This window comes from Bos mutus, chromosome 18 (genome assembly GCF_027580195.1).
Source record: "Bos mutus isolate GX-2022 chromosome 18, NWIPB_WYAK_1.1, whole genome shotgun sequence".
NCBI classification, from domain to species: Eukaryota; Metazoa; Chordata; class Mammalia; order Artiodactyla; family Bovidae; genus Bos; species Bos mutus.
The window spans coordinates 52,609,591-52,634,592 of record NC_091634.1 but is presented as its reverse complement, the minus strand read 5'-3'; the positions used below and the strand labels follow the sequence as shown (position 1 = coordinate 52,634,592).

The window sequence follows — 25,002 nt, the reverse complement described above, 5'->3', positions numbered from 1 at the left end:
TTTTCTGGATGTTTTGACCAGTATATAACTTTGTGAAGCCGATTACGCAGCAGAACACGATTTTTAGTCTGACCTTAAAAACATTACCTTCCGCTGTGTGATTAGGAAACATGCAGAGAGTGCTGCCCTCCTAGCTGCACTTGCTCTGGGGGAGAGGAAAGGAAAAACACCGCCTTGCTCTGCCTTGTAACCTAGTAAGATTCATTTAGATTCTATGCAGATCATTTAATAACAGATTTTGTAAAACCTTAACATAAGGAGCCACCATAAAACGTATTATCTTTTATTACCCATACAGAGAATGACATTTTAGATGGTAATAAATTGAAACCCAAGAAAAGCTATTTGCTTTTGGAGAGCACTTGGCGGGTGACAGGAACACTGGTCTCCCGATTTTATATTGTGGCAGATACGACCCCCCAGGGTCACCCGAGGCAGCCCCCAGATGGGCTTGCTGAGGCTCCTCTGAGCGACAGCCTCTGGTCCTCTTTCTCTGAAAGGTCGTTCCTGTCCAAACCTCTCTGCTGAGGACCGGGTTGTCCCGCCTTTGTCGGTCCCCATTCCAGCTCATACAGTCAGGGTGTGTGACAGGCTAGGAGCTGAGCCCAGGCTGGGGACCTGCCCTGGGGCGCCTGCCACGAGGTGGGGGAGCCCAGTCCTCCAGTATCAGAGCCAGCCAAGCTTCCCTCAGTGTGGCTTCCTCTCCAACAGGGCAGGACTTCCCCTGCTTGCCCCAGAAAGCCAGAGCCTCATCACCTTGCCCCGCATCTGCACAGTCAGCCTTCTAGAGACCGGCTCAGCCTGACCAACCTTGCCCAGGCCCCGCCTTGGGCCTCTAATCTCTGCAACCTAGAAGAGCATCCCTGAAGCCATGCTTTCTGAGTGGCAGTCCACATCACCACCCTTTGATTTACTCATCCATCATATATTAACAGAGAGTGCCGGGCACTGGGCTGGCTGTGTGACTTTTCCCCATAGTGGTTACAATTAGCTCAGTTTATTTTCAAGCAGTATAACCCAGTGGCCATGTAAAGGCAGTGTCCTGGAACGTGTGTGTCTCAGAGGACCAGATGTTGTCCCCAGCAGGACAGGAGTAAGTTAGAGGCAGGGTCCTTGCCTCCATTGAGGGCTGTCATGAATTCTCAGTAAGTAACTGACATACTGAAAACCATATACTTTGAAGAGAAGGTTCTCCAATAAACTGATCCAGTATTTACCCCTTTGTAGATGGGAGGAAATTCATCTCCTCTTCTTACTAGACAGACTTTGTAGGAAAGGTCTGGTTGACATTACACTTCAAAGGACTGAAATGGAAATATTTCCCAGAGGAAAGATAGTGAATGCTATTCTGGGAAGGTGGGCAGTCCTGAGGAAGGGGGCAGCTGGGAGTGAAAAGAAGATGGCAGCTGGCGACAACGAGCACCACAGGGGCGGGGTGGGAGGCAGCACCTCGGCTCCCCAGCATGCCTGACAAGCAACCTCAGAGAAGCCACATCCATTCCCTGTGGCTGCCGTAGCAAGACCACAAAGTCTGTGGCTCAGACAGCGCACATTTATTATCTCACAGTTCTGGAAGTTGAAAGTCCAAAGTGAGTTTCACTTGGGTGAAATTAAGGTGTCGGGGGCCCTGATTCCTTCCGGGAGCTCTGGGTAAAAATGTATCACCTTGGCTCTCCCACCTTCTGGAGGCCCCTGCATTCCTTAGCCCATGGCCCCCTCCTCCATCTCTCCATCTGTAAGTCCAGCATCGTGCCATCTGCCTCTTCAAACCTCTGTCTCTCTCCTTCTGTTGCTGTATCGCCTTCTGCTCTGGAAGACAAAGCAGGCTCGAGGAGCAACCATGGTGCTGTTTAGTGTCTTACATGGAGTACATTTTTTTCTAGAAAGGGAAAAAAAAAAAAAAGGAATATTTTGCACAGAGAAAGAAACTTCAGTTTCTATTTTTTGTTTAAATTACATCATAAACAAGTGAGTTTTAAGTTGAAATAAGGGTACATGTTGACCTGCATTTCATCAGGTGTTCATTCAGAACGATGCTAATCTAAGCGTGGGCCTCAGGTCAGCAGCAACAGCATTTCCTAGAAGCTTTCTGGAAAGGCACATCCTTGGGCCCCAATCTAGACCTCCTGAATTGTAAGCACCATAAGTGGGCTGAAAATCTGTGTTTTAATGCAGCCCCCAGGAGCTTCTGATACAAGCAAAGCAAGTTCCAGAAGCACCAATGGAGACAGTCTCTCTGAAGCACCTGCTATGTACCAGGCATAATGTTGCCATGGCAATTCAGGACCAAAAGATTAGAAAAAACAGGCTAATGTAGTGAACACTGTGTGTATATATATATATATATATAGAGAGAGAGAGAGAGAGAGAGAGTATGCTATATATATAATATAGTAAACAGAAAAATATATAAAAACCATAGAGAAAGAACACTTTAATAATATTTTCTTTTACTTAAACTTTTAGGGGTCTGTACTTGCACATGCTCAGATCCACCCCAAACTAGCTGTATGTTTTTGGACATTCCCGAACTCTGTTCCCTCAGACTGGGAGTTCCTTGAAGGTGGGATAGACCAGGTGATGTCTGAGATCCTTTCAAGAAACAATAGTTCATGTCTCTTTGCATCACAGACCTTGACTCCAGCCACGCCAATGGCCCTGTGTTAGCTGGACCTCCTTGCTGGTTCTCAAGGTCCTCTTCCCTCTTTGAATTCTCTGCCCTCACAGCCTCCTTCGAAGCCCAGCTCCAGCCTGCATTGACCTGAAGCCACGTAAAAACCGCAGTACCCCTCCCAGCTGCAACGTTCACATCTGAACCTCGGACCACACATTCCGCACACCCTGCCTGTTGCCTTGTGGAGCTAGTTCGCATGTGTTACCTTCAACCAAGCTGTGGCTTCCTTGAAAGTAGAGAATATACTTTATACTTCTTGTTCCCAGGGTGTCCTGAACAGATTCAGAATCAGCCTTCAATCCTTATTAAACGGTTGAATTTAAGAGTGTTTTAGGATTAATAGTCTCTCATCTTCTTCCACAGAAATTCACTTCCACGTCATGACCCCATTCCTAATCCCACAGTAGGAGACTCTCCTCTTCAGTGCCGTCCCTTCCTCCCCACTGGTGTCTGGGCTAAGTGGCCTTTCCTTTGCAATAACCACAGCTCTCTTCCTACTCCCATCTCATTCTCCTGAAATCTACTGACATCACCTCGGAATTTCCTAGCACCAGATTTGTCTCCCTTGTTGCTACTCTCTAGCACAGAGCCTAATATGTGCTCAGTATTTAATAGAAAGAGAAAGAGAAGTCGCTCAGTCATGTCCGACTCTTTGCAACCCCACGGACTGTAGCTTATCAGACTCCTCCATTCATGGAATTTTCCAGGCAAGAGTACTGGAGTGGGTTGCCATTTCCTTCTCCAAGTACTTAATAAATATTTGGTAAATTAAATAACCTTCATACAGCCTTTCTGAGCACCCCACATCCCGGCTCCCTTCTCACAGACCTTAATTGCTACACTTCCATAACACTTATCTCATCATACTGACATACTTGCTTTTTGTTTTTTTATCTAAAAATGCACTGAAAGCAGGGTCTGTATCATCATTCACCAGTTATTGGAACCTAGTAGACACTATATAAATGTTTCTGTGGATCAACCTGAATGTCAAATATTTGCTGCCATGAGTCTGAAGGGGGTGATTTTCCAGGTATCTTATGAATGCCTTTAGCATTTTATTTACCGTAACTCATCAGTAACATCAGAAGAGGTCCACTTCACCTGGAAATGTTTTGTTTGATTTTGGTGTCCCTCAACCCGAAATCGCTTAGGTTACTCCAGCTGCATGTGTCTAAGAGGCAGTGTTTACATCCCCTGCTGCTTCCCCACCCTGCTGGCTCTGTCAGCAACCAGTAAATCTGGGGAAATGAGCTCTGCCTTCTCCCTACCCACCAGACCCCAGCCGGCAAGAAAACAGCAGGTGACAGCCACGTACATGAATGTTCACATTAGCATCAAGCAACACGGTGAAAGGCGGCTAAAGACAAACACAAGTCAAACCCGACTCACCCTGTTGGCTAGGAAGGTGGAGAATGTCCCTCCCCACCTGCGGTGAGAAGAGGGCAGCGTTCACAAAGGGATGTATGGTCCTGCCGGATTTATGGACTACCTGGCCCCCATCTTACATAGCCATAGTGGGTAAATCAAACCCCAGACAGACAGCAACTCATTCTGCTCCATATAATGCGCTCAGCCATCTGTTTGCAATAGTTATAGACCAGGTGTCAGGCGCAGCTAACCTGGAGAAGAATGCAGTCTCTGTTCAGGTGCCATACTGCAAGGAGTCTTGCTTTGCTCAGCTTCTCCGGGCAAAACCAATGAGTAAATAAGTTAATGAACTGCACTATATCCTTGCTATAAATCTCATGTTAATATTTCTCATTAACAATACCTTTAATGTTAGACAGCAAAGGGATCTATTGAAAAAGACTCCTACAGATTTCCTTGACCCTTCAAGCACTGTTTATAAGCTGGAACCAAGTCTTACCAGCTCATAGGAACCTATTGTGTATTTCACTTTCCAGCTATGCATTCAATGACGTCATGTTGGTAGCTTGAAAGCAGTCATGGTTAAGAGTATTTAAACCACCAAAACAAAAGTCTACTGTGTAAAATCTGCAAGTCAGGAGCATATGCTGCTAAACTTTTATGGGCACACCACTCTTTGTAATTCATTGTTTTATAAAAATGCAACTATAATTGATTAATTAGTACGCAACAACAATGTGCCAGGCACTGAATTAGCAGCTGGGAGATAAAACTTTAAATAAGCCAAGGCCCCTGCCTCACGGAACTCAAGTGATCAGAGTCAACATAGCCAATAAACAAGTAATCAATAAACAAGAATATTACAGACTGTGATTTTTGTTATTGTTCAGTCGCTAAGTTATGTCCAACTCTTTGTAACCCAATGGACTGCAGCACACCAGGCTTCCCTGTCCTTCACCATCTCCCAGAGTTTGCTCAAACTCATGTCCATTGAGTCAGCGATAATATCCAACCATCTCATCCTCCCTCATCCCCTTCTCCTCCTGCCTTCAATTTTTCCCAGTATCAGAATATTTTCCAGTGAGTCAGCTCTTCACATCAGGTAGCCAAAGTATTGGAGCTTAGCTTCAGCATCAGTCCTTCCAATGTATATTCAGGCTTGATTTCCTACTGCTGGAGAAAAACTGTTATTTATTGCAGCATAACAAATTACTCCAAAATGTAGTAACTTAAAACAATGGATACTTACTATCCCAGTTTCTGTGTTCAGGAGTCTGGACCTGGCTTAGCTGTGTCTTCTGCTTTCTGGACTCTCACAAAGCAGCCATCCACGTATTAGTCCAGAATTTCAGTCTCACCAGGTATGCCTGGGGAAAGATCCACTCCAGGCCCATGCAGTGCTTGTTGGCAGCCCTCCATTCCTTCTAGCTGGTCTTGTAGGCCTCCCTCAGCTTCTTGCCACATCCTTAGAAGACTTTCCAAAGATTCTACTGCATAATAACAGCATCCATGTACTCACTCCAGGCTCCGTGCTCAGCACTTTATATTATCTGTTTTCATCCTCACCTATCCTAGAAGTCTTATTATTCTCCCCATTTGAACAGGTGAGGAGACTCAGACAAGGAGAACATAAGCAACTTGACCAGGTCCACTCAGCTTCTAAGAGGTGGAGCCAAGGTAACAGTCACTGGCCAAATGCCGACTGTTCCTCCCTAAGTGACAGCTCCCCATTATGCAATGAGATCCCTGCCTTCATAGAGCATCAATACAATGAAGAATGACCATCGAAAATGAGCATGAATTCACCGAGAGGAGAAAGAGGGGGAAGAAAAGTCAAAAGTAAGAAAAAGTAGGGTATAGTAGAAGAAAATCCAGTCTGGACAAAGTATGAAAGGAGGTGCAGAGGGCGGCTCAAGTTGAAGCAAGAGAAGGAGGGGGCACCAGGTGGGTTAACGGCCAATCCTTCCTCCATGTAACAGTTCCTTGTTGATTTTCCCCCACAGCTACCATTATGCTTGTTATTAGTGATAAATGTTCCGTTAAATGCTCACTCATATGGCAGTCGAGGTAGCTGTATAAAACATCAAGGGTCTGGTGATTGATTATATGCCATGTTTAATGACACAGTTTGATTCTTTTTTTTTTTTTTTCAAGATAAAATGTTTGGTTTTCAAATCAGTGTGATTGGTGAACTCAGCCCATGGCTGTGGAGATACACCCGAGGCTTTTTCTTGCAGACACACCATCTTCCTTTTGTTTCTAGGATATATATTAACTGGTAGCGAATCAACACCCAGGAGGAGATGGCAAATGCAATAGAAATGCATGACTGCAGAATTCAAACCAGGAGAGCAGCTTGCCTCTCAGATATGTCTTACAGATCAGATAGCTTAAAATAAAATCAAAGCAGGCAATTTAATTCTCCCAGTTTTGACACAGTGCTTCTCTTGGTCCAAATAAAATCCTATCTCCTTGAGCTAGAGTTCCCCAAAGGATGAGCCATTCCCTGAGAGTAAATGGCTCTGGTTTGGATATGCTCAGACCTTTGAGATATAATTTAGTTCAGGGAAACAGTAGTATATCATCATTATCAATAATGAAAGTGAGTTGGCCAGCTTGTGTGCTGCGTACCGGCTGGGTGTTGGGGTCAAAGGCATGGTCCTTGCCCTTGAAAACTTTGTCATCCACTTGGGGAAATGGTAAATGGGCATCAAAATAAGGCCAAATGGGAAACATAGCCTTCAAATTAGTCAGGGGAGGACAAGCACTGTCATAAACTGCCCTTAACCCTGAGCAAAGGCTCATCTCTTGTTCACATCCCAGCCTACAGCGTGTCAGCGAAGGGTCTCTGTGCCACAGTCACGTGGAGATCCGGGCTTCTTCCTTCTGGGGAATAGAAAACACAGAGGATTATGCGGGTGCTTTAGGGGCCAGATTAGTCCATCTCTTCTGCCCACATTCCATTGTCCAGAATCGGTCACACAGTTCGTAAGGTCCAGCTGCACGTGCGTGCTAAGTCTCTTCAATCTTGTCTTATTCATTGCAACCCTGTGGACCATAGCCCGCCAAGCTTGTCTGTCCGTGGGATTCTCCAGGCAAAAATACTGGAGTGGGTTTCCATTTCCTTCTCCAGGGGATCTTTCTGGCTCAGGGATCGAACCCAAGTGTCTTACATCTCCGGCATCGGCAGCCGGGTTCTTTACCACTAGCACCCCCTGGGAAGCCGCCCCGCAGTCAAAAGAAATAGGATTGGGTAAACAAGTAAAAGTCTTCACCACAGTTTCCTTTAATTGCAAGCAACCCCAGAATCGATTCTGGCTGACTTCAGGGCCAAGAAGAACCTCCTGAATAAACCCCAGGGTGTGTTACAGAATCCAGGGGAGAGTTGCAGTCAGGAGCCAGCATAGTCCCACATCTCAGGCACTCTTCCTATTGGAGCTGATCACACCCAACTCCCCGCTGAGCCCTGAATCAACTGAGAGTGTTTAAACATAATAGCAAAATATCTGTCAAATATTCAAATGAAAAATATATGTATTGAGGGATAGCAGTGTGGTATTGCTTTTGTGTTAAATTTATCAGATCTCGACTGGATTAAAAAACATCTTTCAAATTTCACATGACATAAAAGACTAAAACAACTCACAGTGCTATGAAGGAAGTGCAGTATAAACAACTCTAAACTTCAGTTGGTGCTTTCTCACTTGTAAAATGGGAACAATAAATGCAACTTAACATGCTCGTTGAAAAGACTGACACTGGTTTCTGAAAAGCAGAGTAATCTGATGCCTGGTCCAGATTGTTCAGTTCCTAAGGCTGTTATCTTTGCCCTAATCTCATCATCAGATTTAGCCTCATTTCCAGATCAGTTCCATGAGGCCACTGTGAAATGACATATAATGGATATAAACATCAAATGTGCAATGTGTACCCAAACCCTGGACTTTGAACATTCTGGAATATATCACATGCCCCCTTAAACAAGGACAGAAAATAGATTCCATCCCCACAGCCAACTCCAGTCCATGCATAAGGACTGTCCTGCTGGGAGAGACTCCAAAGGTACATCTGTCCACCACAGCTGAGACTGCTGCCCAAGGTGGGGTGCTGCCCTTCCAGGCACCTGCCCTGAGGGAGGGAGCACACCGCTCCAGCCGAGCACAGGCCGGCCACCTGTCCCAAGCAGCGACTCCAGTCTAAATGCCATCCTCTCTGTTGTGTTTTTGCCTCGTAGACGCTGGAAAATCCCAAGTATGAACTGATCATTGAGGCTCAAGATATGGCAGGACTGGATGTTGGATTAACAGGCACGGCCACAGCGACAATCATGATCGATGACAAAAACGATCACTCACCAAAGTTCACCAAGAAAGAGGTAAACCCCTGCTGAGCACCCCTCGCGGTCATGGCCGTGATTGCTGATTAACATTGATTCCTTGAACCACAGCCCTGCTGGCTCCCTGTTTGCAACATCAAAGCTCTCCTTTGTGGAGAGAAGATGGTGTTTTGCCAGAATAGTTTTCTACATTTTTATCTTTTTTTTTTAAGTGGAAAATACCAGAGCATTATGATTCAAAAGCATTGAATCTTGTTAAAGTCCATAAGAAAATAACTTTTAATGCCAAAGTGCCACTTTCATAGTTTTATCGGTGTTATTTAGTGCTGAATTATGCGAGTCCTATTGTGGTTTTAGCATAACAATAACTTTTTCAGCAAGTACAGATTGAGGGGCCAGACGGAACAGCAGCAAGAAGGTAAAGCAGATTTTCTTGGCAATAACTGGGCGGCCCAGGAGCTTATAAATAACAACCAAGTTAGCTCGTCTGGGAGGGCAGTTATTTATTTGCGGCTCCTGTGCTTTTATGATTGTGGATCGCGGTTGTGGTTTCCCATCTATTCCAACGGAATAGTGTTTGCGGACAGGCTGAGTATGCAAGACCGGATCCAGCTGCTGAGTATGTGTCCAGACTAAGAAGTCATTGGCACCATACCTCAGAAGGCAATGTGACGGTCTTGGTTTCTTTGGGGGTCAGGACCAGAGCCAAGAACTTAACACCCCTCTTATAGACCAAGAGCATAGCATCAGTCATGGCAGCCCCCGTTTGCCAAACCTTTCCTGTATATCCACCACCACCACCTCAGGGCTCTCCACCTGTGATCCATTGTCTCAATTGATCGTGTGAGGTTGGCTTCATGAGCCACATTTTTTAAGCAATCAGAGAGCTTATTAAAAGCTCAGAGAATCTGGGTCTCCAAGGTCTTGGGCAGAACATGTAGCAGAAGTGGGATGTGAGCACCACGCCCTGTGAACCATGCTCTCAGCCCCAACACTGCACTTCCTTGCCCACTGTTGATGTTTCCTCCCCTCCCAGGCACTCAGAGAAGACACTCAGGTCTGGACTGGCAACTGTGCACCCCTCTCTCACATGTCCCAGGGCCACCCCGATGACCCTTCCCAGCCCCTTGGCTCCCCAGTGACCTCTGCACATCAGCAGCCCCGCCTGACTCATCCAGGAGATGGAAATTTCCCCCTCGCCCAGTGGCATCTTGGACACTCAGGGGTCTAACCTCAAAACAGCAAAGTCCACATAGCTGATGTGGTCCATTCTATCGCTCCCACAACACTGCTTCTGTAACTGCTAAAATAGATTGCATATTATTCCCATGTTTCTCAAACTATGCTCCAAGAAATTCGTTCCACAAGTTGTATCATTGTAGAGGGGGAGGTGGAGGGAGATTTCAGGGTCAGAGAAATCTGGAGAGCACTGAGAGGAATGGTATGCAGGGTTTCTTTTACTACAGGGCTTCTGGGCACCTTTACAATGCTTTGTGTTTCTCCAAGGGGTAGGTATGGTGTGTAAGCTTTCTCAGGCTCATTTGGCCTGGGGATAATTTTTCCTGGACCACCTCATCGTGTCTCATTGAGCTGGTGTTCCTAAGATATTCAGTGGGAGATATTGGTTGATCTGTAAAATTTCTCAGGAACCTCTTTAAAAAGAATAACTCAAGACACTGTGAAATGGTCAGTATAGACATAGTAATGACACTAGAAATTGGATAACTCCAATCTGAAATAAGAAAACCTATCCATGTTACCAAAAAGGTGATGTTAATTAGTTATATCAGTGGAGGCTGAATTGAGCTCAGCTTGTGTTCCTAGCTATGGGCTAAATACTGTGAGAGGCTCTTGTTGTTGATATTGTTGTTAATACCACTGAATTTAAGGAAAGATTTAACATAGATCTGAAGTAAAGTAAGAGACCTTGAGTAGCATAATGTATTCACCTGTGAATATTGGGAAAGCACAGAACTGTCTTCAAATGGACATTGGATAATGAGCTTGAGATTCCCACGGGGCAGAGCTGACATCACAACTTGTATGGAGACACAAGTAACAAAATGAGAAAAATGGGAAGCTAGTACTTCACATTCTCTCTCTTAGATGTTAGATGTCCAAAAGAGTCTTTGCCAATGCTGGGCAAATCAAATTCACAACTAAATTATCTAGTGTGTTCCAGGAAGGCTGCTGTTCTTTGTCATTGAGTGGGGGGTTCATACACTGTGGACGCCAGAACACTAGAGGCAGTGAAAGAGATGTGATGGGGTGAGCTCTAGACCAGAAGGGGATTCAAAGCCCACCTATAAGCCATGTGATGTCAGCATGTTCACCATCCATGTTCTCATTTTGTCACCTGTTAGTGGGGCTGATCATAAAGCCCACCTCACTGAGTTCTTGTGAATGTTAAATGAGCTGATGGTGACAAGCACTACTTCTTGTGACCTCGACTTCTCTAGAGTGTTGGTGGTGAGGATGTGGTGGTAATTTAAAAAGTGGCAGAGAGGAGAGTGGGGTAAAGGCAGTCATGAGGAAGACGGTGAGGAAGGTGGTGGTGAGGAAGATGGCAGCAGTGAGCAAGACGATGGTATGATAAATGACATCATTTCTAAAATTCAGAAGGCCAACCAAAATTCTTATCTAAAGGGCTGTCTTCCCTCCATGTTGAAAAGCTGCTATTTTCCTTTAAAGTGATCTACAAACCTGCTCAAACACTTCAAAATACGTGATTAAGACCCTCCCATGATTAAGGGAGAAGTAATTCTGAAGAAGAGAGGGCAGAAACTGTAAAACTCATCACTGTGGGAAAAAGCAAAGACATCTGAGAGAAGCCTGTTAGGTGAAGAAGGGATGGAGACTCAGTCCAAAGATGGTCTTGGGTGTGAAAGAAGTCAAACAGGATGAACTCAGAAAAGAAAGTAACAGGGACCTGTGATCCTGAAGCTGAAATAATTTTTAGAGATAAAGGTCAGGGCTCAGTCATCCCAGGATGGAAACGGTGGTCATTCAAGGTTGAAAGGATCTAGAAACCTGTCCAAGAAGATGTTGTTTTATGTAAGTTTCTTCATATACAAGGACATTTTTTAGGAAATTCATGAAAATATTAATAGATGATTGTTGTCTTTTTTTTAATTTCTACTTTATATGATCTTTCATCTCCAGAAAAATGAATTTTTTTATCTGTTTAAAAGAGGAGTTTCAGCTGGCCAAAAATTACAGACTGCAAATAGTGTGGTGTTAAATGAGATAGAGGTGTAGTTTCTCTCACATGAAAGTCTCTGGGTCAACAGTGCCAGGCCAACATGGCAAGACCATGATATTGTCAATTTACTGTGTTCCTCTTAACCTTTCTTCTCTGCCTTCCCCAAAGCTGCGTCATGGTACAGTAGGGTCACTGCAGTGCCAGCCATCATGTGCATGTAACAGATAAAAAGAAGCAGGAAATGAGAAAGGCAAAGGAGAACCTATCACCTAAGTAAAACATCCTCTAAAGAACTTCCCCAGAAAGTCAAATGACATCTACTTGAGTCTCCTCAGCCTTCTTTATCTGTAAGGGATATTGAGAAACAACGCCAGCTGTCTTTAGTTGGCAGGTTGCAGCCCCTGATAATATAGAGGTTGGTACTGAGGAAGGAGATGTTGTATTTTTAAAGTTATTTTAAACAGCAAATAGTGCATCCTGAGATCATTTGTTCCCCTGTGAGTATTCACTTTGACTGTAAGCTTGCTGAAAAGTGAAGCCCACACCTCTTTTATTTTCTGTTGCATTCCCAGTTGTCACTCAACAATCCAGTACCTGCTGAATGTTTCCTGAAGATAATTTTAACTTGAGAACACTGTCCTTGGGTGTGAGGAACCAAGTGCTGTAAATTGTTACTGATATATGAAATCAATCTTAGTCATTGATTTTCATGAAAATTTGGGTTAGAAGCACTAGTCTCCCTATGGAGAGTCTTCTGTGAGTTTTCCTAATAGTTTTTACACATGGCTTTAACTGTTAATGTTTACTTGTTAGCTGTGGCTTTTCTAGATTAGGTATTTGGAAATGACTTTAGGGAATACAGATAAACTCTCCAAACCCACAGTCTGAATTATGGTTGAGAATCTCAGTCCAATTTAGAGCAAAAGGACTTGTCCATTTCTCTCTAAATTTTTTTTAAGAAAAAAATGTGTTATTTGTTCCTTATAGCATAGTTAATGTTCAACACATATTTTCAACAAATATTTTCACATAAACCCCAGGATTGGGGGATTAATTAAATCACTATTGATTTTCAAAGAATGTATTTGCAAATAATTATAACATTTTAAAATGTTTTCATTCATTTATTCTATCAATTGATTTTCAAGTTTTACCTTAAAATGGAAATTGGTAATGAAGACTTAATAACTTAGGAATTTTTTTTTACCTACTTGATGAATTCTTTTTAAAGTAAATATTTTAATGTTCAAACTATAACAGTACAATACCTGTAATAAAAATGGTGTAAAAAAAACTTAAAAGGCCCCGTTTTTCTGGAAACTGAGAGATGGGTAATTGATCCAGTTTTCATAAAAGGGTAAAGATAAACAGTGTAAGCTGGGAGTCAGCAAGTTGAAACTGAGTCACCAGCAGATACTTGCATTAAGTGACCAAGAAGGTACTGGGGTCTAGTCTGCATTCACAAAAGTCAGTGTCGGGCCTTGAAGGACTTCGATGCTTCAGGAGTCTTATCTTTTCTTTGCAATACTGGTTTTCATAATAAAAATATTGTACTAATTATTTATTAATTAGCTGCCTAATTCACCCCATAATACTTTTTCCTCTTACATGTTTAACTGAAAACTCTGTGGTCTCTTCTTTATGTAATAATTATGTAAAGACATTTTCTTCAGAAGGGGAACAATAAGTCTAATCTTTTCTCTAGCAGCATTGATAGAAGCTTGCTCTGTATTGTTGAGAGTTTAGAAATATTTTTTCACCTTTACTACATTATTGGAAAACTCATGTGAAATTGAAAAATTGTGGTTATATATAAGAACATCTGTATCAAGTTTCTATCATATAGATATATATATAGCTCTGCAGTGTCAAATGTTCTTGTATAAAGACCAATCTTTAAACTGATGACACTTGTAATCATGTCACCCACATCATTGTTTTGAGGCAGTTTAAGATTTTTGTATGTTGGTATTGCAGGTAAATCACAAGAAATTTACATCTCTACCAGTGTGTTCATTTTGACTCACTGCCTCTTCATTTGTAAGTTTATTAATCAAGGAGCCATTTTATTTATCACATTAGAACTTTACTTTTTTTCCTCTAAATGAAATATCTGAAGCAAGATGTCAGGATAACATCAATGTACACAGAAATCCCTTGCATTCCTATACACTAACAATGAGAAAGCAGAAAGAGAAATTAAGGAAACAATTCCATTCACCATTGTGATGAAAAGAATAAAATACTTAGGAATAAATCTACCTAAAGAAACAAAAGACTTATATATAGAAAACTAAAACACTGATGAAAGAAATCAAAGATGACACAAATAGATGGAAAATATACCATGTTTGTGGATCAGAAGAATCAATATAGTGAAAATGAGTATCTATAGATACTCCAAAGCAATCTATAGATTCAGTGCCATCCCTATCAAGCTACCAACAGTGTTTTTCACCGAACTAGAACAAATAATTTCAAAAATTTGTATGGAAATACAAAAAACCTCAAATAGCCAAAGCAGTCTGAGAAAGAAGAAAGAAACTGGAGGAATCAACCTGCCTGACTTCAGACTACACTACAAAGCTACAGTCATCAAGACAGTATGTTACTGGCACAAGGACAAAAATATAGATCAATGGAACAAAATAGAAAGCCCAGAGATAAATTCACACACCTATGGACACCTTATCTTTGACAAAGGAGGCAAGAGTATACAATGGAGAAAAGACATCTCTTTAACAAGTGGTGCTAGGAAAACTGGTCAACCATCTGTAAAAGAATGAAACTAGAACACTTTCTAATACCATACACAAAAATAAACTCAAAATGGATTAAAGAGCTAAATGTAAGACCAGAAACTGTAAAAGTTCTAGAGGAAAACATAGGCAAAACACTCTCTGACATAAATCACAGCAGGATCCTCTATGACCCACCACTCAGAGTAATGGAAATAAAAGCAAAAATAAACAAATGGAACCTAATTAAACTTAAAAGCTTCTGCACAACGAAAGAAACTATAAGCAAGGTGAAAAGACAGCCTTCAGAATGGGAGAAAATAATAGCAAATGAAGCAACTGACAAAGAATTAATCTCAAAAAATATACAAGCAGTTCATGCAGCTCAATTCCAGAAAAATAAATGACCCAATCAAAAAATAGGCCAAAGAACTAAACAGACATTTCTCCAAAGAAGACATATAGATGGCTAACAAACACATGAAAAGATGCTCAACATCACTCATTATCAGAGAAATGCAAATCAAAACCACAATGAGGTACCATCTCACACCGGTCAGAATGGCTGCTATCAAAAAGTCTACAAGCAATAAATGCTGGAGAGGGTGTGGAGAAAAGGGAACCCTCTTACACTGTTGGTGGGAATGCAAACCAGTACAGCCACTATGGAGAACAGTGGGGGAGATTGCTTAAAAAACTGGAAATAGAACTGCCTTATGACCCAGCAATCCCACTGCTGGGCATATATACCAAAGAAACCAGAACTGAAAGAGACATGTGTACCCCAATGTTTATCGCAGCACTGTTTACGATAGCCAGGACATGGATGCAACCTAGATGTCCATTGGCAGATGAATGGATAAGAAAGCTGTGGTACATATACACAATGGAATATTACTCAGCTGTTAAAAAGAATGCATTTGAATCAGCTCTAATGAGGTGGATGAAACTTGAGCCTATTATACAGAATGAAGTAAGTCAGAGAGAAATACACTAATACAGTATATTAACACATATATATGGAATTTAGAAAGATGGTAATGATGACCCTATATGCGAAACAGCAAAAGAGACACAGATATAAAGAACAGACTTTTGGACTCTGTGGGAGAAGGCGAGGGTGGGATGATTTAAGAGAATAGCATTGAAACATGTATATTACCACATGTGAAACAGATGACCAGTCCAAGTTCAGTGCATGAAACAGGGCACTCAAAGCTGGTGCACTGGGACAACCCAGAAGGATGGGATGAGTAAGGAGGTGGGAGAGGGGTTCAGGATGGGGGACACATGTGCACCCATGGCTGATTCGTGTCAGTGTATAGCAAAAACCACTACAATATTGTAAAGTAATTAGCCTCCAATTAAAATAAATAAATTAATTTTTTTAAGATTTTTGTATGTTGGTATTGCAGGTAAATCACAAGAAATGTAAATCTCTACCAGTGTGTTCATTTTGACTCACTGCTCTTCATTTGTAAGTTTATTAGTCAAGGAACTATTTTATTTATCACCTTAGAAATTTACTTTTTCCTCTAAATAAAATATCTGAAGCAAGATGTCAGGATAACATCAATGTACACTATTCCTTAACTTTATCATTTTTGCTTTCTGTAAACCAACAAAAGTAGAAAAGGATGACTTTAAATCGGTCTAGGATTGAGTTAGATCATCGTTGAGTTTCAGTCTTGAGTGAGGGCTATCATGGTTTCTCTTACTCTTAGGTACAGCCTCTCTGGAATTCTAACTGAAATATGGATACTTTTTACAAAGGCTTTTCCATCTTGGACACCCTGAATTTCAGTGGCCTTGTCAGCCCATGAGACTGTTGAAAGCTCTGCTCAGCTTCCTGGTCTCATAGCAGCACTTTCTACTCAGATTCTTAGCCTCTTGTCCCTGTGCCCTTATACTCTTACTCTGCCTTGAGAGTAAAAGCTTTATAAAGTGTTTGCTTTACTTCATTAACTTCCCTTCACAGCAGGATCTGGATTCTCAAGTTCCAGCTGCCTTGGTAGCTCTCTAGTGCTTTCAGATAGGTTGAGGGGAGAGGATGTGTAAAGTCCATATGCTTGAGCTACCCTAGATTTGAGGGGTGGTCTAAAAGAAGCTTGCCCCAGTCACTGTAAACAGAGAAAATTGTGGCTTAGCCTTTTACTCTGGATCATTAGGGAAAGGCAGTAGATGCTGTGTATATGGAATCCACTGTAGCACAAAACTTCATAATATATTCATTAAAAACGTGGGTCAGAGAAATGGAATTAAATGCTTTGACAGTACTCACCCCATCTTATACCCCGTTGCTTCATAATCAATTCATTTTACTGAAAAGATTAAAAACTTTGTGTCTCCTCATTGATACTGATAACCAAGAAATGACTCTAACACGGAGGAAACTGAACTACATCACTAGGGGCAGCCTATGCTTTCCTGGTCCTTCACTCGAGTTGATATGAATATCTGAGTTTTCTGAACTCTTCTAGATCTTTTCATATGTTCTTGGTAGTTTGATGGCCCCAGGTATAAAGCTAGTAAATGTACATTGTGTGTCATCTTTTACCAAAAATCTAATTGAAGTGAATATATTTACCCACTCCCCCAGGGTTCCACACCATATATTTGAGTGCTTTAAATAAAACTCTCTTACTTCCAGGCTTCCCGGGTGGCACTAGTGGTAAAGAATCTGCCTGCCAATGCAGGAGACACAGGAGACACGGGTCTTATCCCTGGGTCAGGAAGATCCCCTGGAGAAGGAAATGGCAATCCACTCCAATATTCTTACCTGGGAAATCACATGGACAGAGGAACCTAGTGGGCTATAGTCCATGGGGTCACAAAGAGTTGGACACGACTGAGTGATGAAAAAACTCCTACTTCTGTAAGAGTTTGTTTCCCTTAAGAGAGCCTTTTAAATTCAGAGGTGGTCAGGACTAAACACTGACCACATAATTACACATTCTGCTTGCTCAACAGAGATTAATCCAGAAAGTCAATTACATATTTCTTAGAACATCAAACCCATTTCAATTATCTGACTCAAGTGACTTTTCTGGAAGTTGGAGTCCAAGACATTTTAACAACCAGATAAATCTTTAAAGATGATTAAATGTTATTTCAAATAGTCTGGACTCCCTCTTCCCATGAAGCTTTTTATAGCTATTATGGTGAAATATGTGATACATTTTGCTGTGATGCTGTGAAATAACATAACTGACAGTTTTCTGTGTGGCTGAAGTTTTAAATAAAACCAAACATACATTACTGGGATCTTTATCCCGTGTTTTGTGTGGCAGCTGGGGGCCTCCCAACACATACAGAAATGGAATATTTGGAGAGAATAGAAGAGTGTGACTTCACAACACAGATGCCACCAGCCCCCAACTGTGCAAACGGTCACCTCACTCCTGATGACATCAGTTCCTGGTCCACCTCTGTGCAGGTCCAACATCTTGTCCAAGGAACTCCAGAGCCCTCAATGGCAAATCTCATTCCCAACTTGCCATCTCATAACTGAAGAAGGGTTCGTTGCAAAACAGCCAATACCCATGTCCCCATTTATCTTCACCAGGAAGGGGTGAGTTCACTGCTTTCTTCTCCTGCTCCAAGCTTGTAAAAAAATACATGAAATCATCAACTAAGTCTCCTGGAGTTCAAATTTCAGAGGCACTTCAAACAGCAGATCTACAGCTGAATTTGTTGACTAAAAGAGAGTGAAGGAAAATGGTTGTTCAAATATAAGCAGTGCTCTATAAATAGAAGCCATCATCCAAACAAGAGTCTTCCAGCTAAAGAAAAGGGAGGTGGTGTGTGCGCTCCCAGATTTAATTGTTCAGTGACAGCAGGATGAGAAATCTTACATTGTTGAAAACGCCCAAGTCGATTATACACTGTGTTTGTGATGTCAAAACACCTGGATTTGTTAAAGTGAAAAAATGTAATCTACCGGGTGGCTGGTTCTTCAAGCCTCCTGTAAAGGTAGACCAGACAGCCAGATGATTTATTGCATTAATCACTCCTTCATGATTATATTCATGATGTGTTGATCCCCATCTCTCCTGTGTGAACCTCTATGCAAATCCTGTGCCTTTGCGAACCCTCTGGTTACGCTCTGAGGGTCAGCAGCAACTCAGTGGCAATAAAAGCAGTTTTTTACTACAGCTGGCAGAGTCTCACCACAGGGCCACTCTGTGGCACGGGGCCTCTGAAGGCTTCATCCATCTGCTTCTGCTCAAAGACAATATCCTCACACCAAGAGCAACAGCCACAGAGCTGTAAAACATCAATTTTTTTAACTCTATGAATGTAATATTACTACACCTCAAAATGCAGCTTGCAGAATGAGAATGCAAGAGTTCAAAAAGAGAAAGCCAAGAGCAACCCAAAGGAGATGAAATACCCATGCCCACGCTGCACCTGGAAACCATTTTGTGCTGAACAGTGTTAGAAACAAGAGCACCGGGTCTTAGCCTGGATGGTTTTAAACGTGGTCCACTTGGTCACCACCTACCTCCAACTCAGACCACGCTGAAGTTCTAGTTATCCCCCCAACCTGCCAGGCTTTAGGATGCCTCCATGCCACTGCACATCCCTTCTCCCTGGAATGCCTTTCTCTTCTTTCATACCTGGAAAGCTCCAATTTACGCTTTTTGTAGGTCCCCAAGTTATAAATCCCTTAGGCAGCTTGCTGCTTCTCCCTCCTTGTTGCTACCCATGCTCCGCATCTGCCAGCTCAGTCTTACCATGTTGCCTTTGAGTCATGTATTCCTTCTGTATCTCCCCAATACTGCTAGGATGCTTTCATATTTAGGGACATATCTTTTCCATCACTGCCTCTAGGACTTAACACAGGGATCACATCAAAAGTTTAGCTGGAGGTGAAATTATTATTCATGCAGTAAATCCTCATTACTGCCTGTTGTGTCTCAGCTTCTAATATACTATTAAATATAATTACAGTTTCTTATCATATTCAGTGTTACCTGTAAACCATCATATGTTATGTAATACCCTCTTAATATTCTATTCTTTTCTAATATGTATATACCCTAATATGTACATATTTCACTCCGATAGTGTATAACATTCACATTCTAAAGTGCTATACAATTAAGTTATTTATTCGCTTATTGTCGCTCTTCCCAAATTAGAACAGAAGCTCCATGAGAAAAGGAACTTTGTCCCTTTGCTCCGTGCTCTGGCCCCAGCAGCCAGCCTTGGCACATAACCAAATAACAGGTGAATGAGTAAATAAATTATAAATGTTGGATGGTGAGCAACAGAGGCAATCAGAAAGTGCTCAAAGGGGCTTTAGAGAGAATTTCATCCAGCCCATGGTTTTAGACCCGAGGGAGGCTGCTCAAGGCTGATTGCAGATCTCAGGCCAGCCTCACTGTGGCAAAGAATACTGCTGCCGGTGAAAAAATCCAGGCCCCACAGCAGCACAGAGTCGTGAGGGACCCTGCGGTGTGTCGTTTTCCCAGGGTGCACAGAGAGCCCAGAGGGCTGGAGTTAAATTCCTTTCTCAAGTAAATAAACGAATCTACATAAACTCCAGAAAGCCCTAAATCTACTACCCTGTCAGTCAAGTAAAAAAGAAAGAAAGAAAAGAAAAAAAGTCAGCATTAATAAATAATACATAAAGGAGTTGTTAGAGTAGAAACAGGCTCAACGTTTACTGAGAACTTAAAAACAAGAAAGAAAATATTTCACAGCCCAAGTTCTGTATGGGTTCATTCTTCTAAGAGGGCTTTAACAAAATCATCCAGAATTTATTTTAATGTATTCATTTGTTTCCAAACTAAAATCTATTTCATTTACAGGCTGAATATCAGTTTTCCCGGTATTGGCAGCATTGTATTTTGCTGTCGATCTGCCCAGATCTAAGAAGACAGGAATTTATGAGAGGTATCTTTTTCAGCCTGTCTTACCTGGATGTATATATTGCATATCAGAACATTAGACTGTTGCCTTCCAAAGTGCATTCAGTCATTCATTTTTTTCCACAAACCAGTGGTTTATTAGAAAGTTCCTTTTCCTAATTTTATAGCATCACACACACACACATCAGTCGCTTAGTCGTGTCTGACTCTTTGCGACCCCATGAATCGCAGCACGCCAGGCCTCCCTGTCCATCACCAACTCCCGGAGTTCATTGAGACTCACGTCCATTGAGTCAGTGATGCCATCCAGCCATCTCATCCTCTGTCGTCCGCTTCTCCTCCTGCCCCCAATCCCTCCCAGCATCAGAGTCTTTTCCAATGAGTCAACTCTTCACATGAGGTGGCCAAAGTACTGGAGTTTCAGCTTTAGCATCATTCCTTCCAAAGAAATCCCAGAGCTGATCTCCTTCAGAATGGACTGGTTGCATCTCCTTGCAGTCCAAGGGACTTGCAAGAGTCTTCTTCAACACCACAGTTCAAAAGCATCAATTCTTCAGCACTCAGCCTTCTTCACAGTCCAACTCTCACATCCATACATGACCACAGGAAAAACCATAGCCTTGACTAGACAAACCTTTGTTGGCAAAGTAATGTCTCTGCTTTTGAATATGCTATCTAGGTTGGTCATAACTTTGCTTCCAAGGAGTAAGCGTCTTTTAATTTAATGGCTGCAGTCACCATCTGCAGTGATTTTGGAGCCCAGAAAAATAAAGTCTGACACTGTTTCCACTGTTTCCCCATCTATTTCCCATGAAGTGATGGGACCGGATGCCATGATGTTCGGCATACATATATATATATATATATCATATGTGATAAAGTTAAATACAATCTGTTATGCTTGTAAGGATAGGTTATTTTGTTTTTCCTTTTTTTCTTTAGTTTTAAAATCACTCTTCTGGAAATTAAAGGAAATTCTGCCTCCAGGAAGGTGGAGAAGCCGCCAGAGTATGGCTCAGTCTACATGCTGCTGGGAAACAGCAAGAATGTTAATACTGTGCTATTTAGATACTCACATGGGCTGAACTCATTCACCCACCAGCCCCCCTATCAGAAGTGTATTCCATGAGTCCTCTGTGCCAGGCACTGTGTGAGGCTAGGGTGCAGGGAGGCGAGCACAGCTTGCCAGCCTCACACACAATGGTCCCTGACCTCAGGAAGTCACGACTTCAGCTGGAGACCACTGGGGACTTTCTTGGTGGCCTCACGGTCAGGATTCTGAGTTTTCACTGCTATGGCCCAGAGTCAATCCCTGGTCAGGAAACTGAGATCCCACAAGCCATGTGGCCAAAATTAAATAAATTATATAAATAAATAAGTTAATAAAATGGGGACAACTAGCCAGCAAATAGCTACGTGTGACCCTAGGGACAGGCTGGAATGGGGTGAACTCACTCTAGAAGGACACATGTGGGCAGCCACTGTGGCGTTCAAGGAGGTCTCCTCCAAGGAGTGACATTTATGATGACAGTAACAAAATACCGCACACTACGTGGCTTGAACAATGTTTGTTCACTCAAGGTCCACGTGTCCACGGGGCACCGAGGAAGCACCTACTCGTGTCTGTGTCTGCTTCCCAGTGGTCTGCGGGCGATGTGTGGTGATCATAGCGTGTAGATGCATCGCCCAGTCTCTTCTGTTATCTTCCCGTGACCTTCTTTCTGTGTGCGTAAGTGAACGTAAAGAAAGTGAAGTTGCTCAGTTGTGTCCGAGTCTTTGCGACCCCACAGACTATAACCTGCCTGACTCCTCCATCCATGGGATTTCCCAGGCAAGAATATTGGAGTGGGTTGCCATTTCCTTCTCCAGGCGATCTTCCCAACCCAGGGATCGAACCCAGGTCTCCCGCATTGCGGGCAGACTCTTTACCATCTGAGCTCCCAGGGAAGCCCTGGTGCATATCTATGCATAATTTTCTCCTTTTTATAAGAATGCCGGTTGTGTTGGTGTGGAGCACACTTGAGACCTCATTTTAGCTTGGCCACCTCTATTTCCAAGGGAGGTCCCATTCTGAGACACTACTGGTTAGGATTCCATCAGAATCCATGCCCATGGGACTTGGGAAGACGCAGAGGGTCCACATGAAGTTCTGGAGGCAGGGAAAGCACGTCTAGCTCGAGGAACTGAGAGCCATCCGGTATGGATGGAGAGCATGAGAGACAGCGGGGGATGTGAGACTGGACAGGAAGGCAGGAGGCTGCTCACTGGAAATGCAGTGGGAAGACATTGGCAGACACTACAAAGGGTAGACCTTTCGAGACTTGGAGCCCCCACCCTGCTCAGAAACATGGCCATTCCTGCCGCCAGAGATTGCTGGGGATGGTGCCGCTGGCCACCATGACGCATACCTCCAGAGAAGTGGGAATAATGCCCACAGCAGGGAACCGGCATTAGTGGACACTGATATAGTAGTTTTTAAGCTAATGAAGCCCTTCCACAGTCCAGTCACTTTCCCACCTACCACCCAGACAGTCCAGTGAAGAGGGTCTGGTTATCGACCCGGCGCGTGTGAGAAAGCTGGGGCTGGGTGGGCCGGTTCCTCCTCCAGGTCACTGGGGGACTAGATGCTGAGATGCTGAACTTTGGGTCTCTTTCTTCCTTAGCAAGTGTTCCGTCAATTAAGGCAAATGTGTGATGAACTTTTATCAAAAGCAAGACTGGCCATTGTTACAGAAGTTCTGTCTGTCCAACACTTCCTGGACCTGCTCCTGCATCCTCTTTATCATTAAACAAACTTCTAGAAGCCAGTGCAAACATCTGAAAGTGCTTGCTTTGGGCCAGGCCGTGTCCAAGAGGCTTACATACACTCCGTTTTTCACTCCTGCTGCCAACCCTGAGACTCTCATTGTAATACCCATTTAGTGGATGTGGAGACTGAGGCTCAGAGGGCTGAAGAACTTGCCCAGAGTCTAGGCCCCATGCTCTCAACCCCGGAGTAAGCTGCTTCTGCACCGTGATGGGGTTAACAACCCTCCCGCACAGTACCCACAGACCCCATCCTCAGAGAACGCGCTTCTGCTGGCTTCAGCTTCAGTTCTGTGCCTTTGCCCTTTGGTCAGCTCTCCAGGATTCCTGGTCAGGGCTGTTCCTCAGAACATCCATCCAGTTTTTCTCTTTACACTTGTGCACTGGGAACTTGATGAAAATGTCACATTTATAACCTCCGATCTCATCTCTGCTTGAACTTTTCCATTGTCAGCTCACAGCCTCCTGCCCTCCTGTTGCCTCGCCTGCCTCTCCGTCCCAATCAGGACAGTGTGTAGTGCAAGCCCAGGACACAACTGTAACACACACACATTTCTCTCCTGGGCTCACCAGGACAAGTCTAAGCTACTCTTTCTCACTCTGCAGTTTCTTCAAATTAAAAACGGGGAGGGTGGGTCTTTTAATAGCCAGTGAATTTGGTTAGTGGTCTTATAGCTTTATTTTGATGGGTCTAGTGGGCAAATATAATAATCATTTCTTAGAGCAAAGAGTAAATGAAAAATGTTTTCATCCAGAAAACCAAATTTTTTAAGCTAACAGTGATTAAGTGCTTATCTGTGTGAGACACTATTCTAAGGGCTCAGGCATCTTAACTCATTTAATTCTCGTAACAGCCCTTTGACATGCATAGTCTTGTATGTCATCCTAATTTCACAGGTGAGGAAACTGAGATACAGGAATGCTGGAAACATGCCACGGTTACAGTCTCTGGCAGGACTACTCACTCCAGATGTCTGTTCCCAGAGCGCTACGCTGGACTCACCTTCTGAGACTTTACACATTGTTCTGGTTCTGTGGGATTCTGAAGTGAAAGAAGCCAGGCCCCTGACACACTGGTCTCCTATCTCAAGAACCAAATCCAATGCCATATGTTGAACACAGCAACGTTTTTGGAAATATACTGACATTTCCCCTTTAGGCACCTCCACGTGCATATCTAATCCAAAATCTGCCTGCACTGGTATCATAATGTATACTAATTATTAGATTTCTCAATGGAAATCCAGGTTTTATTCACTGGAGAATTCGGGCAAAACCCTATAAAGCAAGAAAAACTTTGGTTCATTAGCTAGGGTCATTTTTATACTAGTCTGCTATCTCCGATAACAATTTTTAAATCTTTTAAATTTATGACTGTCGTTACTGCAGCTCCATGATCATTAATGAGATAATGGGCTTCTCCAAGTTCACAAATCTTTGTGCACTTGATATACTTGTTCTGACTTAGCAGAATCAAAAGCGGCCTTGGCTTTCATTCATGCACTCACCGTGTGCTTGGCCAACACAGGTGGTGAGCTGAAGGCTGGAGAGTTAAGGAAGGTGGGCAAGCCCTTGTCTGCCTGCGGCTGAGCAGGTCAGGAAGCTATGCATTTCCCTTCAGCTCCCACAGATCTCCCAGACAGACTTAACTGGCTCTCTTTGATAAGCATTTTGTTCGGCCCCAACCACGGCATCCTTCCCAGCATGTGTGGGATTGGCACTGCAGGTATCCGTCTGGGCCTCCTCCAGACTGGAGCTCCCCGAGGGCAGACAGGGCTTCATTTGTCACCGTCTTCCCCTTCGGTCATAGAACAGTGTATGCAGACAGAGCACAAAGAATATTTGTTGCATTAAATCAAATCAATAAATAGCGTTCTTGCCTGCCCAGCAGCTCTGCAAATAGAAACAGATGCCTTTGCTAATCACCCCTGGTTGAATGGTTTAACATAGGTTCAGTTCAGCACTGTAAGTCTGTATATCAGAGCTAGAACCAGTTAGCT

At 43.0% G+C, this 25,002-nt stretch overlaps 1 protein-coding gene across 2 annotated transcripts in view; it reads left to right on the top strand.

The window, feature by feature from the left end:
- Positions 1-25,002, top strand: part of CDH13 (cadherin 13) — a 1,011,871-nt gene that overhangs the window by 867,412 nt on the left and 119,457 nt on the right. For both annotated transcript variants that reach the window (XM_070388650.1, XM_070388651.1), the window contains one exon: positions 8,280-8,420. In XM_070388650.1, coding sequence (XP_070244751.1) covers positions 8,280-8,420 — 141 coding nt within the window. The remainder of the gene's footprint in view (positions 1-8,279; positions 8,421-25,002) is intronic.